We start from the raw sequence: 17,302 nt of genomic DNA, 5'->3' as shown, positions 1-17,302 counted from the left end.
GTTACACTGTGTGATACGATTATTTTAGTGTATGCTTGTTCTGTCTTACCTGTAGGATAAGGCAAAACTACTGGGAGATTGTAAGCTGCAGAGAGTTGATCTCATGACTCAAGTGAAACAGCTTCAAGAAAAACTGAACCATCTGGTATATTCTATGAACCTCCAGAACATCAAGTCAGAGGATTTCAACTTTCAACAGCCATTGGCATTTTCTCATGTTTTAGAAAACAGTTCAAGTTGTAGTTCTACTAACGGTGAAGAAACTGACCAGTCATGTCCTGTTGATGCAATTAATATCAGTAAAATCCCACAGGATCTAATTGACATTATTGGAAATCAGGATTCATTGGTAAGAAATGAAATGCCAAATGATCCCACAGAACACAAGATAGATGGGTCACTTTGTTTACAGATGAGCTTGCCTAGTAGCTCCCGTGACTTAACCTACACCGAGGAGGCTGAGCCCTTGAAGAATGCACTAGGCGTGATGGACCTGTCCTCCTGGAGCTCCCCTGAGGTCGTCAGGAAGGACTCAACACTTGAGCCACTGCCCAGCCTGCCCCTGACCCCCTGCTTGGATGCCATGAGCCAGCGCAGCCCAGATACCTCCCTGAGGGAAAGAAGGAACACCTCACTGCTCCAGGCTGACCAGTCTGGACTGCTTAGTACCCCTGGTGGATCTGCAGCAGTAAAGGCCCCTTGTTGGGCAGAGTCATCAATGGCCTCAGACTGGGCTCCCTCTGCTGACCATCATGTGCATCGTACGGCAGTGGTAGGTTCGCTTCCCAGGCACTGTCCTGGTTCAGTGCCTGTAGGGTGCCCAGGGCCCCCAGCATGTTCCCATGGGACAGTGTCTGTATGACCCTTGGTGTCACAGCAGCAGCCATTGTTGGTTCACCTCCTGCAGGCCTATGGGCTGGGTGTGGGTGAGCACCTCACAGCCCCTGGGCAGCTATGTGTAGGGACAGTCAACTTTCTGCAGGACTAACCCTAATCCACTGTAATATGAACTCTTAGATCCTTGAGTGAAATTTTAGTTGTATTGCATATTTAACAGGATCCACACGTAGTGCTAATTAATTTCAAGAACACTTCAGTTTATTATTTTTGTTAGATTATATCTTTTCTAACATGATTTTGATATTTTATGTATCTTGAGTTAAAGAAAAATAAATTAGGGGATATGTTTTATTTGAAGTATTCACATTATACCATTTCCTTCAACAATATTATAATCTGAAGTATTTGTATTGACTTCTTTAAAATATTTCTAGAGAACTGTGGATGAATTTGATTAAATTATTAGAGTCCTGTGACCTTAGTATGTCCATAAACTTTGAAAACTTTTGTTTGGGTTCTTTGTGGGAAGATACATTCAGACCTTAGAAAGTTTCCCTCTGGCAAGTTCAACTCCATGATATAATAACTTGTTATTTTATAACCATTTAAAATTGTACCCGTTTGAGCAGGAGAAAGATGTTGAGGATTTCATAACATCTCTTGATTCTCAAGAAAAGTCAAGATTACCTCCTCTTGGATTAGAAGGAAAAGGCAATGGAAGTGAAAACAGTGAGTTTGTCATCTTTTTAAAAACTATTTATTTTTACAGTTTCAGAGTCCAGAGAGCACCGAGAATTCCTGCATGTCCTTCACAGATGCACCTTGCCTGCTGCGTGTGCTGCCTACCTCTCTGTTTGTCTCTATTTCTCTCTCTATCATGTGAGAACATTTCTTGGCCTGTTTGAGAACCTGGGCTACTCAGCAGGGCAGCCTGAACGGCTCTCCGAAAGCTTAATGCCGAGGGGCCTTGCTAACAGCCCCCCGAAGTTCTCCCTACCCCAAGCTCAGTGCTGGTGGGAAGGAGCAGCCAGAAGATCTAAGGCTGCTTCTCCATCGGGCGCCCCCTCTATTTTCCACAGCACTTGCTTCCAGCCATCTTGGACTGCAGGGCTTAGCAGTGGATCAGGGGCCTACACTCTTCTGATAGGTTTTGAATTCTGATTTAAGGTCCCCCCTCCCATTAGACAGAGGTTCCTAGAGCCTCTACTTCTAGACCTGGTTCAGGGTTCCCCAGTCCTGCTGGCTGGTTTCAGGGCTATTCTTCCCCTTCCTCCACCCTGCCCTGGCCAGGCATGCTCATCTTTGTCGACCAGACTTCTGCTGCTTGTCCACGCGCTCTCACCCTGTCGTTGCTATTAGTATCTTTCGCTTCCTGTCCTCCCACCCTCTCGCTCTATCCTCGAGGGCTGAGACCTCACCCTGTCTTTACCCCTCCTTGGGCCTGCGTATGTCTGTTGGCTGCAGCACTTGTCCTGCACAGTCTTGCAGGTTTGTTCTGTCTTTTGGGGACGAGGAAAACACATCCACGTCCGTGTAAAAATGACTGAAATATCTGTAAGGTTTATGCTAAAATCATGAATATTAACATTTTAAACATGCAAAATACACTTTTTCTTAACGCATATAATTCTCATCTTACATTTTTATAAAAATATTTTTACCATATTTGTGGTTCATTGATCTTTTTTTCAGGGAGAGGATCGCAGCCTTAGCTCTCTGGGTGTTTTGGGGCCCAGCCTCACAGGCCCGTGGGGGATCTGACACCGTTCTGCACTCTGCAGAGCAGCCATAGGAATGCCCCTCAGAGAACCGCAGTTTTAGACCCTGATGTGATGGTGTGTTTTTAGGTAATGGCTCTGGCTGTGGAGAGATACTAAACCCAGGTTCAAGAGGACTTGAAGCTCCCACTGCTAGTCCTGCAATGCTACCCCCTGCCTCAGGAAGCTTCCAACAGCCACCGAAAGCCATGAGGGAGAAGGAAGTCCACCCGAAGCAGGTTAAGGTAATGGGCAGTGGGAGCAGGGCAAGGGGCAGTGGTGGGCCCATGTCTGGTCCCCTCTGTAACTGCACCATGGGCTCCGAGCGTTGCACGGGGATCACGCTCTGCTCAGACAGCTCAGCTTCAGCTCTGTCCTGCCTTTATGCTTCATGTAAGTGAGGAGCGTGCAGTTCCTAACACCAGCTTCTCCACGAGGATGGCTCTAGGAAGCCACCTTCCTCCACAGCCTCTTTGGGCAGGACACAGATGGCCACTGTGCATGTCCCAATTTCCCATTGCTCTATAGTACAGGATCATCTGCTGTGTTCACAGACCCTGCAGGCAGGGACTCAGATGTGGCACATTGGTGACTGTTTCTCTGCACCCCATGTCTTGGGGCACTGGAGGGCCAAAGTGGTCAGTAGCTGGCCTAGTGCCATCTGCAGGCACCTTGTCCCCTGAGGTATCACCTATCACTTGGGACATGTGTACACACTTCCCATGAGGCTTCCTTGTAGAGTGGCAGCTGCTGTCCCAGGAGAGCCAGGAAAGTGCACGGGGTCTTCATGACCCATCCATGGAAGTTGGCCCGAGGCTCTGCCCTGAACTTCTCATAGGCTTAGGGGAGGGCCGATATCCCCTGTACAGGAACAGGTGGCATAGCTAAGTCATGGGGGGTTGTCCTTTGAGTGGCTTATACAGAAATTCACTCTTTCAAAAGCAGTTTCCTGCTGTCTTGGCCAGTTCAGGGGAGGAAGGCTTGAAAACCTCATAGAGCAGCAGGCCCTGCTCTTTGGTACAGAGGCCATGCGGAGTGCCGTGCAGTCACCCCCAGCAAGCGTTCACAGCGAGGGCAGGACAGTGAATAGATGAGGGCTTTCAGGCTGCCTTTCCTTCTTTCTGAAATACTTGTCCTATTGTAGGCTTTGCTGCAGATGGTGTATGACGAGAGCCACCACATCCTGGCCCTGTCCGAATACCATGGATACCCCAGTGTGCTGAGCAAGGGCGAGCCAAGCGCCCCCATCAAGCGCTTCCTGAGCGGGGGCCAGGGCCTATTGGAGACAGTACCAGCTCTGACGGGGCATATGACCTCAACACCCCAACAGGGAGAGAAGGTACAGAGGTGTTTATGTAAGAGAAGAAAAGCAGTGGACTTGGAGCAATTTGAGGGAATTGTTTTGCTAAATAAGCTGGAATAGGGAACAAGTGGTGGTCAGTAGCAGCAGGAAGCCTGTGCTATTGACCAGCTACCCTCTCACTCACATTCCTGGGCACCAGCCACGTGCTCGCCTGTTCTAAGCCCTGTAGGGCAGCAGAGGCCTTCAGAAGGGGAGCTTGAGGGCTGGGCCTGAGCCCACAGAATCCAGTCTGTCTGCAGTCAAGAAGCCAGGGTGGCCAGGAGAGGGGGCAGTGCAGAGGTGAGAGCTAAATGTAAACCATGTCCAGAGGGAGCCAGCCTGCCATGGGCTTTGGAGGGAGCAGTGGGCAGGACCCCAGGCTGGACCTGCAGAGGAGAGGGACCAGAGCAGGTAGCCTGAGGGTGCTGTGCCCATACCCTGTGCAGTCGTGTGCACTGGCATGCACACACATACCCAATGGCACTTCCGGCCTCAGGCCTACCCCAGACCCAAGGCGTTGAGTTGGAAAAGGAGGTTTGCCTGCTGACTGCTTGACCTTGTTTTCACCATCTTCTGCAGTGGTTTCTTCTCTATTCAGATGGCAGCATCAGCCTTTTGTGCCCTGGACGGCCCTGGGTGCTCATATGTCTCCTCTCCTGTCAGGGTGGCTCCTTTTCTAACCTGCAGTTGCATCTGTGTAAACTCCAAGCTTCTTGCTCCAGTTTCAGGAACCTTCTGATACCTGCCTCGACTGGAGAGGAGAATTCCTGCAGGTCGTCCAGGAGGCATTCGAAAAGGAGAGGGAGATGCTGACAATGGAGCTCCAGCCACAACTCTGTGGCTCTGGCCCCAGGGCCCATGGCACCCTGGTGGAGAGGCTGCAGAAGGTGGTCCAGGAGCAGGTGAGCTTGGGCCTGCGTAACATCAAAGCTTACCCCTGTCTCACCCGACCTGGGAGAATACCAGTGACTGAGGGGGAACCCTGCTTCAGACCAAGTATAACACTGCATGTTTCTGCATGAATGCTGCAGCGTGGAAGGAAAGTTATGTGCCCCTACCCTCTCTGATATCTTACGCTGTTCTAGAAATAACTGGCCTTTCCTTGAAAGCAAAAGCATTGCCAGGCTGCCTGGCCCCAGGTTGTGAGCCCTGAGCCCAGGGTCGGAGGTTGGGGGGTGTTGGCGCTGTGAAGGCCTTGGGAGTTGTGTTGCCACCAGTTCCCTTGTAGGAGAGGGCACAAGACCAGACATAGGGTGTGCAGCAGGTCACAGCAGTCCTTGGGCACAGACCAGGCCTAGAGACAGACCAAGGTACTGGGGGTGGAGGGTCACTCATGTTCTTGGCGAGTACATTCAGAGTCAGCATCTTATACCAGCAACACTGGAGGCTTTAATGTACAGAGGGTAGGCTAATCCCGCTGGAAGCCACCAGCACTTGGGACATGCTCCCTTCTGCTCCTGTTTCCCCATGTGTGTGGGCGCCCCTGCCCTGTAAATCCTTCCTATCTGACTGTTGTCCCTCCGTCGCCCGGTTCCAGGGGGACCTGCAGGAGAAGTCCTTGGAGCACCTACGTCAGTCTGACAGGAGCAGCTTGCTGTCCGAGATCCAGGCCCTGCGAGCCCAACTGCGGCTGACACACTTGCAAAACCAGGAGAAGCTGCAGCAGCTGTGCGCAGCGCTGACCACTGCAGAGGCCCGCGGGAGCCGGCAGGAGCACCAGCTGCGCAAGCAGGGTAGGTGCGGCCCCTCAAGTCCCAGCCCTGAGAAACGTGCCCACCTGAGGTTCACCTGGTGGGTAAGGTGGCACACAGATTAGCGAAGCCCCTCTGGACTGTTCAGAGCTGGATCTGGTGGCAGCAGTGACGTCCTGGTTTTTTCAGGTCCCTGAGTGCAGGGACTGTCAGCCTCATCATCAGGACACTGTGGCTGCAATATTTCTTGGTTCGTAAGAACTCTGAGTAAAAACAACTCGGAGTACCTGCAGGCGGTGAAGGCCCTGGTGTCTGAGTAGGTGTGCTGGCCACCAGCAGCAGCACGTCTGGGAGAGTCCCTAGAGCTTGAACTGGGCTTAAGTTGCTGTTGTAGTTTGTAAATTTGGAGCCTTTGGGTTTTTTTCTTTTTAATATAGATGCTCAAATCACCTGTAAATAAAAAAAATCATTTTATTTTTCCCATCTACCCCTTCTCTTGCTGACCATTGGTCAGGCCCTTGAGCATGCTGTGAAGGGAGTGCCTGGCACTGTTCCTGGCTGTAGGGGAAGCACTCCATGTCTTACCCTTAAATAGGACATTAACTCTGGTCCTCACAGATGCCCTCTGTCAGCTCTGGCAAATCCCTTCTCTTCCTAGGGTTGGGAGCTAAATGACGGCCAGCTAAGTCTGTCTAGAGGAACAGCCCTACATTATTCTTGTGAATTCTCATCATGATGCATTATCCTTTGTACATTTCTGGACTGGTTTGGCTAATATTTTACATCTGCATTCATGAGGGATGCTAGTCCGTAGTCTGGTTTTGGTATTGGAGTTCCATGCCAGCCTCATGGAAGATTTTCATGTCTGCTTCCCTTCTGTTTTCCAGAGGACTTTTTATAGAACTGGGTTTATTTCTTCCTTAAGTTTTGAGAGAATTGTCCAGGGAAGCCACCTGGGCTGGAATTGTCACTGTTGGGAGGCATTTAGCATAGGAGTGGCAGGTGAGATGGCATTTTAGAATGACCACAGGACAGTCACACTAGCTTTTCTGCATCAGGCAGTGTGGACTCTGAGCAGTCTCCCACATACAGGTCCATCTCACCTTAGCTCCAAACTCTGCCTCCAGGGAGACCCCAAATCTGAACTGCTGCAGGGGCCGAGAGGGCATGTGGCCCACCCTGGGGAGCCATGTTGTGTTCACATGGCCTGCATGGCCCATGTGAGTCGTGCACCCTTTCTGCCCAAGAGTCTGTGGGTGCCCCCAGCCCATAGGGTGAGCCCCGGTGCCGAGCATGATGGAGGGACCAGCAACAGGCAGCAGGAATGTGTCCCTGAGTGTCCTGGCTCCATCAGAAGCAGTGGTTTTTGAGTTACAGAAACTTCATTCTCCCCTTCCCCTTACTGGGTTATCTGTAATTAAATCATCTGTAGAACTCTCTTTGGACCCAAGAGTAATGCTATTTTATGTCCTTCAATCCCTTTTTTAGTTGAGTTACTGGCATATAAGGTTGAGCAGGAAAAATGTATAGCGAGTGATCTACAAAAAACCCTCAGTGAAGAGCAAGAGAAAGCAAATAACGTCCGAAAGCTGCTGGTGGCGGAGCAGAACACAGTCAAAGCTTTGAAATCTGAGCTATGTGAGTGTAAACAGGACAATGAGAGGCTGCTGAAGTCCCTCGATGACGTGCAGAAGGAGGTTCTCCAACTGAGGTATGGCACTGCCTTTGTGATACGCAGCCCGCTAGCCCCCAGGCTGTCACCACACCTTCTGTTGAAGAATAAATGGAAGTTACATAGTTCTCACCACATCTTTCTTGGCAATGAAGTAACAGAGCCTTGGTGCCATGACTTGTGTGTTGTGCTCAGTAGGTGTTGGGCAAAGGTGCCCTCCTCCCATGGGTTTAGAACAGGAAAGTGGGACTGAGCACGTGTGCAGATAAGGAGGAAGCAACAGGGCTCACCTGCCTCATCCTGGAAGTCCCTGGCCCTTGAGGACTGGCCCATGTCCCTCTGGAGCATTGTGCAACGTAGGACATGATGGCCTCTTTCCTCACACAGGTCCATACTGGACAGCAAGGAGAATGACCTGAAGGCTACACTTCAGCAGCTAGAGAGTGAGCGTGAGAAGGAGCATGCCCTGCAGAGCCTGCTGGAGCAGGAACAGCTGCAGCACCTGCAGAGGGAGGGCCAGAACTCCAAGGCCTTGGAGGTGAGGGGACCAGTGCCGGCCTAGTCACCACACTAGCCAGGGATGGGAGCTGGGAGGCTGTTCTCTTTGATGCTGGCTTTATTCTTGTTGGGAACAGTGAGCCCTGGTGACAGGGTTTTGAGACAGCGAGGTAAGGCTGTGTCTTTGGGTAAAACACTCGGCAGCTTTGAAGGGACAGACTGTGTGATGACCTTGATGCCGGCACCGTGCCACCCATGGTCCCATCTCTGAGAGCTTGCTTCTGCAGGGTAGACGCAGCCTCCTCGTTTTACTGGCCTTCCGCATGAGGCACAGACTCAGAAACCCATGTCAACCAGATAAATGGCAGTGACCCAGCTCCTGTGCATGATGCGTGGCATGTGTGTGAGTCTGCGTTTTGTTTGGTAGCTTGATGACCGCGTTTCTAGCAGGTGTTCTGTAGTTACAGGCAAGCTGACCATCAGTTCCCCTGCTAGAGTGAAGCTGTCTTTCAGTAACACAGATCATGGCTCAGTGTAAACACATCTGTGTGTCTTCTGGTGTCGTGGGTGTTGTGATTCTAAGGAGGGGAGGATGAACCCCGGACGTGTGTGTGTGTTTACTCAAAAAGGTAAAAATTATACAGTTGACCCTTGAAAAACACAGGTTTGAATTGCATGGGTCCACTTATATGTGGATTCTTGCAGTTGAGCACTCTTCATTTGACTGGGGAACTTAAGACCTGCACTGTTCCAAGGATCATCTTCGCAGTCGGGAATCAGCATATGCAGAGGGCCGAATGTAGTTACATGCAGATTTCTGACTTTAAGAGAGGTCAACACCACTAACACCCATGTGGTTGAAGGGTCAGCTGTACATACTTTTTCATCCACAGGGTAAATGTGTAATTGCTGGTTGAAGGATAGAAACAGAACCTTGGGCAAGAAAACTGTCTAGATACTTTTCTCCTTATTTAATTTTCTTATATTTCTCCTGTCTAGGAATTAAGAATATCTTTGGAGAAGCAGTATGCTGAGAATAATCAACTCTGTGTAGCTTTAAAACATGAGCAGACAGCAAAGGATAACCTTCAGAAGGAACTGCAGATTGAGTCCTCGCGCTGCGAGGCGCTGTTGGCACAGGAACGGAGCCGGGTCTCCAAGTTACACCGGAACCTGGAGACAGTGCAAGGCCGCTCGCTGGAGCTGTCCGAGGCCTTGCAGCATGAGCGAGTTCTGACAGAGCAGCTGAGCCGTCGGGCGCAGGAGACCTGTGCCCACCAGGAGACACAGGTGCACCGTGCTCTGCTACGGAAGCTGAAGGATGAGACCGCCCGAGTGGCAGAGCTTCAGGCAGCGCTAGAAAAAGTGCAGCAGCACGCTGTGCACACCCAGCAGCAGCTGGAGGCTGAGGTGCAGAAGCGCTGTGCAGAGCTCGAGAGGGAGAAGGAGGTGAGTGCCAGGCAGAGGTCCATGGTGCAGGCCCTGCGGACCCCCAAGCCAAAGCTGAGCTGTGATCAGGACAGGGAGAGGGAGAAGCCCACATGGCTGCAGGCAGAGTTAGAGCAGTTGCACTCGAGGCTGGCAGAACAAGGATTCAAGGACACGAGGAGAAGAGTGGAGACAAGGCAGAGCCGGGCACATACGGACAAGTGGAAGAAGTGGCAAAGAGACAAGGAGAAACTGGTGAGAGCCGCCCTTGGCCGATGTCAGCACTTAGCAGTCAGGTCGGACGACCCACAGGATGGGGGAGTGGGTTATTCTGTTCCCTTCTGTTCAGCTGGCCTATACGGTCCTATTCTGGAAGCAGTGACTACTGCAGCTCTGTAACAAGGTTGGAAGTCAGGAAGTGCACATCCCTTTACTTCGTACCCTTTCATGGTTGGTTGTGTGTGAGGGGCCCTGGCAGTTCCCCGTGCATTGGACGATTGGCGGTTTTGTTTCTGTAAAACAGGCTGCTGAGAGTTGAACAGGCAGTGCACTGACTCTTGGCTCTATAGATGCTTCGAGGAGTATTGTCACCTATGTTCAGTCTTCCCACTCATGAAATTATAAGGTCTCTCCATTTATGTGGGTCTTTAATTTCTGTCAGCAATGTTTTGTAACTTTCAGTGAGCTTTGCAGTAGTGTTAAATTTATTCCTGAGTATGTTATTTTTGTTGCTGCCATAAATAGAATTATTTTCTTAGTTTTACCTCAGACTGCATTGCTGGTGTATAGCAGTCTAGTTGACTTTTGTTTGTTGATCTTTGTGCCCTTCTAAATGTTATAAGGATAAATCTAGCTGTCTAGCTGCTCTTGTTTGTTAGTTACAGTAGTTTTTAATGGCTTCTTTGGGATTTTCCATATATAAGATCACGTCATCTGCACATAGACAGTTTTACTTCCTCCTTTTCTGTTCGGTGTCTTTATTTCCTCTTCCTACCTGACTGTCCTAGCCAGAGCTTACAGTGCAGCATTGATGGAAGTGGTAAGGGGACACTGTGCCTTATTCCTGATTGTAGGGCAAGCAGTCAGACTTGACCTTTAAGTATGATGGGAGCTGTGGGACTTTTGAGATGTCTTTATCCAAAGAAATTCTCTTCTACTCCTAGTTTTTTCAGTCTTTATTGTTTTTAATCATGAGAGTATTGGATTTGCATTTTCAGTGTCTTTTGAGATCTGTTGTTTTTTACTTTATTGATATGGTGTATTCCATTGATTTTCATACGTCAAACCATCCTTGCCTTCTTTGGGATGAAACCCACTTGATTTTGATGTATAATTCTTTTCACTATGGTGCTGGATTCAGTTCGTTTTGCTAAGGATTTAGCATCTGTGCTCAGTAGGGACATTGGTCTGCAGTTTCCTTGTGGTATCTTTGGTTCTGACATCGGGATGATTTGGATCTTACAGGATAGGCTGGGAAGTGTTCCCTCTTTTACTTTTTTGATGGGCCTTAATTTTAAGTAGATTTTATATCAACCAAAAGCCTTTGTTTCTGAGGAAATTATATCCTGTGTCTAGTCATGGATTGACATTTATTTTGACCCCTTTAAAAATATTTTTTAAATACTTGGAGAAAATACTTTCACAGTTTCTGTTTTGCAAATTATTAAAAGTTGTTTTGCCCTGGCTGGTGTAGCTCAGTGGATTGAGCACAGGCTGTGAACCAAAGGGTCGCCTGGTTCAATTCCCAATCAGGGCACATGCCAGGGCCATGTGAGAGGCAACCACACATTGATGTTTCTCTCCCTCTCTTTCTCCTGCCCTTTCCCTCTCTCTAAAAATAATAAACAAATAATCTTTAAAAAAAATAAAATATTAAAAATAAATAAATAAATAAAAGTTGTTTTAAAATGCACAATGGAAACTAATGGTCTGGTCTTTTTAGTGGTTGACCTGCCATGAAATAGTTGAGAAATGAATATATGTTTGTAAGAACAAAACCCTAGATTTCTAAATGTTATAAGGATAAATCATACTACAAATTCTATAAAATTAGTTCTGCAAGTTAATATGAGGGAAGTGACCTATGTTTTTAACAGCTTTACTGAAATACTGTTTATACCATTGAGTTCACCAATATAAATGGCAGAATTAATGGTTTTTGGTATTTTCAAAGAGTCGTGCAACTCATCACAATAATCAACTTTAAAACATGCTCATGCCCTGGCTGGTGTGGCTCAGTGGATTGAGCACCGGCCTGCGAACCAAAGGGTCGCCGGTTCGATTCCTAGTCGGGGCATATGCCTGGGTTGTGGGCCAGGTCCCTAGTATGGGATGAGTAAAAGGCAACCGATGTTTCTCTCCCTCTCTTTCTCCCTCTCTTCCCCTCTCTAAAAATAAATAAACAAAATCTTTAAAACAAAACAAAACAAAACAAAAACATGCTCATCACTCCAACATGGAAACTCTTTCCCATGAGCAGTCAGTCACTCCCCATTTCCCTGTCCCAGCCCTGGCAACCACTAATCTACTTTCTGTCTCTGGATTTGCCCCTTCTGGACATTTATCAACGGAATCAAACAGTTAGTGGCCTTTTGTGTCTGGCTGCTTTCGCAATGTTTTCAGGGTTCTCCTGTTGATGTTGTAGTTTGTGTCGGGATGATTAACATTTTTTACTGGGTTAAACACACTTTAAATAGTTGTAATGTGTCATCACTGGACATCTTGGAAACTGGAGTAGTTTGGACGGGTCGCAGTGTAGCCAGAAGGCAGTGTTGGCAGGAGGCACCCCCAGTTGTTTTTCGAGGTGAGTGGGATTAGCCCCTGGGTGGGCCTTGGTGAATTTTGATATTCTTTTTTTGCAGAACAGTGGTAACATGATTGCTTAAGAGACATAATTACAAAGAAGTGTAACTATTCTTTGTGATACGCTGGAAGGGCGAGCCTGTAAACCCCATAGCCGTGGCCTGTGGTCCATGCCATTCGGGGCTGTGCAGCTGGAGGCTCCTCTGGGTTCTGTCCCAGCCCCGCAGAGCCTTGTCTGCGCATCTCCCCAAGGACTTTTCTTTTCCACGAGGAGGCCCTGCTACCCTGCGCTCTTCTCTTCTTGCCCCACTGCCTCTGCTCGCTCTGCTTTCCACCTGAGGGGTTAGCTCTTCTCCCAGTGGAGATTCAGGCCCTGCATGCTGGGCAGGGAGGGCATCCTTGCTGACTGACTTTTCCTGGCACCTCCTTGGTGGAGAGCATTATACCAGTGAGGGGTTTCCACCTCATGAGGCCCCAGGGCGCCCCCAGCTTCATGGTGTGCATAAGTGTGTGCATGTTCTGTGTGTTTGTGCATGTGTGTTCACATGACTGCATTCATGTGTGTGGATGGTGGGGGAACAGAACTTGGGCCTGTTGAGGCTCCATCCTGCATGTGTCAGTGTCCCGACCCCTTTTCTATGTGCCCCATGCTTACCTTGGGCTTGAAAGCCTGGCTGTTCACAGAAATGAGCACAAAACCTCAGCCCTGAGACTCTCCTGTGGGATTGGGCTGTCTCTGAGGCAGGAGCTGTCCTGACCCTGTGTCACACGCGGAGCACCCACTGTGGAAGTCCCATTGCGGGTGCTGTGCAGGCAGCCCAGCCCCCAGATCCGACACTGGGGTAGCCCCGCAGTGCAGGGCAAGGCTTCTGGAATGTGTGTGTCAGATAGTCTTTTCTGTTCTGCGTTGACAACAGAGAGAATTAGAATTGCAGCGCCAGCGCCATGAGCACAAGGTCAAGCAGCTTCAGCGGAAGATAAGGGAGCTGGAGGCCAGGGAGGTGGCACGCCTGTCCCCAGAGTTGGAGCATCTCCAAGAGCAGCAGCAGGGCCTGGAGACAATTCGGCAGCAGCTGCTCTGCACGGCAGGACTGCTGACCAACTTGGTCAACCAGACCGTAGACAGGTCAGTCTTGGAGAACCAGCAAGCTCTTTGTGACCCTGCACCTTTCATGTAAAGAACAATCCTGAAGCTTTGGGCGCGTCTGCAATTTCAGATCCGTGTGTTAATGAAACTGACTCTATTTCTCATTCCACGTGTTTGGCTGAGTTAGGGGCAGCACTCTTCCATATTATAATATGACAGAAAAAATCCAAGTTTCTTTTAGATTGGTTTTCCCCACACCCCTTTGTACTTGGTTCACCATCGAGAGGGTCCAGGCCCTCTGCTCAGTGGTGCAGGTGTCTGCTACGCCTGCCTCACCCAAGGCTCTGGGGCTACCATTCACCCGACCAGAATGCATTTCTTGGTTGAGAAGCCGAGACTGAGGTGTTTTGTTTAAACAGAACAATTAATACTGACATTTGCCCTTTTATGCATAGAAACTAAGCAAACACGGTTCTCCTGTCTGTAGTTGGGTTTAATTTATAGAGCTGCAAAGATTTGTTTAGGGCCACTTCTAATAACTGACACAATCCCAGTAGAAAACAGCAGTAGGAGGCGAAAATGCTGAAGGAGCCCCAGTGGTTAGTGGCCAGAGGTTTCTGAGCTTTACAGACTATGCAGCCCAGGGCTGCGCTGCCTCATGGCTGCCTCCGTCACTAGAGGTGCTCCCAGCAGCCACCTCTGTGGCCAGAACACAGCTTGAAGTACTCAACAAGCCTGTTGATGGTGGTTCACACAAGGTCCTCCCTGAAACCCGGTGCTCACAAGCTCATCCTTAGCGTAGTGTCCAGCATGGCACTGGGTGATGGTCAGTTGGGGTCCATATGAACCTTTTAAATATTCATTTATTTTTACAGGACAATTAATGATTGGACCTCATCAAATGAGAAAGCAGTGACATCTTTATTGCGGACGTTAGAGGACCTGAAGTCCAAGCTGAGCACATCTAACTTTTCCCAGGTGAGAATCCAGGTCCTCCAGGTGAGAGACCAGTGGACCCAGCCTGGCTCCTCTGGCCATCTGGGGCCTGGCTCCTTTTTTATTGTGACTCTTCTTCCTCCCTCATTCTTTCCTTTTCTCTTTGAAAGTTTGCTGTCTGGATGAGCGAGCAAGTGCCTCCTCCCATACCTGGGAGGCTCTAGGTGCTCCCTGCGCTTTCTCCAGTGCTTCCCGGCCTGATGGTCTGTGGTACTGCAGCCCAGCCTGCTCCTTCAGCACTTAGGCAGAGAACCTGTGTGATTTGGACCCTCTGGGCTGCCAGGGAAGCACCGCCCTCTCTATCAGCTGTGTCTGAAGTCATTGGAAGTTGCTGATATGAATTTCTGATAAATGCTTTCTGATAATTATGAAATCATGGTGTTTATCTGAAAGCAGTGTGCATGTTGTGAGCACCTTTGGCTTTCTCACCCTCTGACCCATCCTCCCTCTAAACTGATTGTCAAGCACAGTTGGTGGGTGGGTGCAGGGCATCCTTGCCCTCTTGTCTGTTGGGCACCACGCCTTCCTTAGTGTGCCAGGCCCACCGCAGGCTGAGGGTTCCTCTGCTCGTGAGAGAAACAAGCTCGTTTTAAGGGACTTACTCATTGGGCCTCAGGGACGGGCACACCGTGTTCCCCGGTCACTTGGGCGCTGCCTGTGTGTGCAGTTATCAGCAGTCAAGGAGCGCTGGCTCTCTGACAGGCCTGCTTTGTCCGCGCAGCCCGGTTTTGTGTCGTCCGTTTCACAGAGGGTTGGAAAGAAATGTGACTTGAAAACATCTTTTGTTTCCTGTCACATGGACGAACAACTCTTCTTCCCGGCCCCACGAGCTTCTTGTGGAACCCAAAAACATTTAAAATGATAATACCTAAAAATAAGGAACAGTAAAAAACACAAACAGTGTGCATGCCTTTTAACAATATTTTGTGCATTTATTTCTGCTTTCTTCTCAGAAAAAAATGACTACAGAGGTACAGGTCCAGCTGGTGGACATGTTGCTGAAAGAAAATGATTCTCTTACCAAAGCTCTCGGTGCCATGGCCCAGGAGAAGGCAGAGCTGTGCAGGGCCACGTCCCGGCTGGAGAAGACCCTCAAGCACCACCTGCTGAAGGGCTGCGCGCTCAGTGTACGTTACTCACACTCCCGCAGTGTGGGCAGGGGGCGAAGTGAGCTGGGCTTCCCTCGAGGCTGGCCGGCCACGGAGAGTGTCATTTCTGCCTAGTTAGCCGCCCTGGGCTCCTTACTCCCTAACAGCCAGCGTATCTTACTTAACATTTTAGCAAATTCTCTGCCTTGATCACAGACATGGACACATGCACACATGCTGTCACATGTGGCCCTTGTCATGAGATGGTGTTTGATACGTGTTCATGAAAGAAAATTTTGACTGTAATAAATAATGTGATGAAATTAGAATTTTATTAGAGTTTTACCTAATGAGAATAATTTATATTATAACTTTCCTGATTTGTATAGTTGGGTGGACTTCTTTTGGAATGCCTAATTTTTTCTTTTTTATATTTTAGGTGGTTTTTGCTTGTGATTTGCTTTACCTTTTTTACAATGGAAAGTTTTTACAAATTATTTTAAATTTATATCTGGTAAAATCTAACCCTTGTTGGTATGATGTCACTTGAGGGGTTTGTGTGTGTGTGTTTCAGAGATTTACTTATGTTTGGAGAGAGGGAGGGAGAGAAAAAGAGGGAGGAAGACATTGATGTGTGAGAGAAACATCAATTGGTTGCCTCTCACAAGCAAAAGCCCTAACCAGGGACTTGGCCCACGACCCAGGCTTGTACCCAGACTGGGGATCTAACCAGCAGCCTTTCACTTTGCGGGACAACACCCACCCCACTGAGCCACGCTGGTCCTCACTTGAGTTTTCACACATACGTAGACGCAGGCTCTGACTGCCCCCATCCCTGTGGTTTTCTTTCCCTGAATGTCGTGTAAGTTGGACCCACAGCGTGTAGCCTTTGACGGCTCTTCACTTCCTTCCTGGTGCATTTGAGGTCCATCTGGGTGTCGATTTCAACAGCTTGTTCCTCCCTATTGCCAAGCTGCATTCAGGGCGTGGATGCGCTTCAGTTTAACTGTTCACCTGCTGAAGGATGTCCGGGTTTCCAGTTTCCGACTGTTGCAAATAGTGCTCTCACAAACACTGTGTACAGGGTGTGTGTGGACGTAAGTTTTATTTCTCTGTGTAAATGCTCACGGTGGGATTGCTGCATCTCACAGAGAGTTTGTGTTGACCTTCTGCATTAACTGAGGCCGCAGTGTTGCCCCAGGGTGTTGCCCATGGTGAGCGTTGCAGGGACTCTGTGTTTTAGCACTTGGTCTCTTTCCGCAGTCTGGTGGGTGTAAAGTGGCATCTGTGTATCTTCTTTGGTTAAAGTCTTGACTGCTTCTTAACTCAGATTGTTTGTTTTCTTGTTGTTTTGAGAATTCTTTCTACATTCTAGATAAAACGTCTTCGCTAGGACATGATTTACTAATATTTTTTTCATCTCTGATGTCTTCTCTGTATAGTATCCTTTGCAAAACAAAATTTTTTATTTAGATGAAGTTCTACATATTAATTTGTTCTTTCATGGATCATGCCAACAGTTTTATAGTTTAACTTTTTACTTTGAGGTCTACAGTCCACTCCAAATTAATTTTTGTATACAGTCTGAGAGATAGGTGGGTTATTTTTATGCATGTTGATATTCAGTTATTCTGGCACACTTTGTTGACATTATTATTCCTTCTCCTTGAATTGTCTTTGTGTCTGTGTCAAAAACCAGCGAACAATACTTGTGTGTATGTGTCTGGACTCTCTCTTCCGTTCCACTGGTCTGTATATCTGTGCTTGTCCAGCTGCCTGTAGGTTTGTGTTATTATTATGCCTTCATATCAGGTAGTGGGTGTGCTGTAATTTCTTCTTCAAATTATTTGGCTATTCTAGGTCCTCTATCCTTCAATATAAACTTTAGAATCTTGCTGGCTATTTTGATTGGGATTGTGTTAAATCTACAAAAAAGCCCAAATGTTCACTAATGGATGAATGGATAAATAATATATGGCATATCCATAAATGGAATATTATTCAGCAATAAAAAAGAGTAGGGACTGTGATACACATTGTACAGTATGGGTGAGCCTTGGAAGTGTTTTTATTAGTGTAAAAAGCCAGTCACAAAAGACTA

General features: G+C 48.4%; 1 protein-coding gene across 9 annotated transcripts in view; it reads left to right on the top strand.

The window, feature by feature from the left end:
* The window catches only part of PCNT (pericentrin), a 112,723-nt gene that overhangs the window by 85,624 nt on the left and 9,797 nt on the right, over window positions 1-17,302 (top strand). For 7 of the 9 annotated variants that reach the window (XR_008426059.2, XM_045196771.3, XM_045196753.3 and 4 more), the window contains 12 exons: window positions 56-772; window positions 1,470-1,569; window positions 2,688-2,842; window positions 3,742-3,936; window positions 4,662-4,841; window positions 5,477-5,672; window positions 7,119-7,341; window positions 7,690-7,840; window positions 8,800-9,483; window positions 12,948-13,156; window positions 13,993-14,095; window positions 15,067-15,240. Coding sequence is in view for 8 of the 9 variants with exons in the window: in XM_045196771.3 (XP_045052706.2) it covers window positions 56-772; window positions 1,470-1,569; window positions 2,688-2,842; window positions 3,742-3,936; window positions 4,662-4,841; window positions 5,477-5,672; window positions 7,119-7,341; window positions 7,690-7,840; window positions 8,800-9,483; window positions 12,948-13,156; window positions 13,993-14,095; window positions 15,067-15,240 (3,087 nt within the window). In the remaining variant the exon portion in view is untranslated. The remainder of the gene's footprint in view (window positions 1-55; window positions 773-1,469; window positions 1,570-2,687; window positions 2,843-3,741; window positions 3,937-4,661; window positions 4,842-5,476; window positions 5,673-7,118; window positions 7,342-7,689; window positions 7,841-8,799; window positions 9,484-12,947; window positions 13,157-13,992; window positions 14,096-15,066; window positions 15,241-17,302) is intronic. The other 2 variants (XM_045196772.3, XM_045196757.3) reach the window with 1 other exon arrangement.

The sequence above is a fragment of the Desmodus rotundus genome, unplaced genomic scaffold (genome assembly GCF_022682495.2).
Source record: "Desmodus rotundus isolate HL8 unplaced genomic scaffold, HLdesRot8A.1 manual_scaffold_186, whole genome shotgun sequence".
Taxonomy (NCBI): domain Eukaryota; kingdom Metazoa; phylum Chordata; class Mammalia; order Chiroptera; family Phyllostomidae; genus Desmodus; species Desmodus rotundus.
Note: the sequence above shows the minus strand (reverse complement) of the source record. Positions and strands in the feature narration are given on the sequence as shown.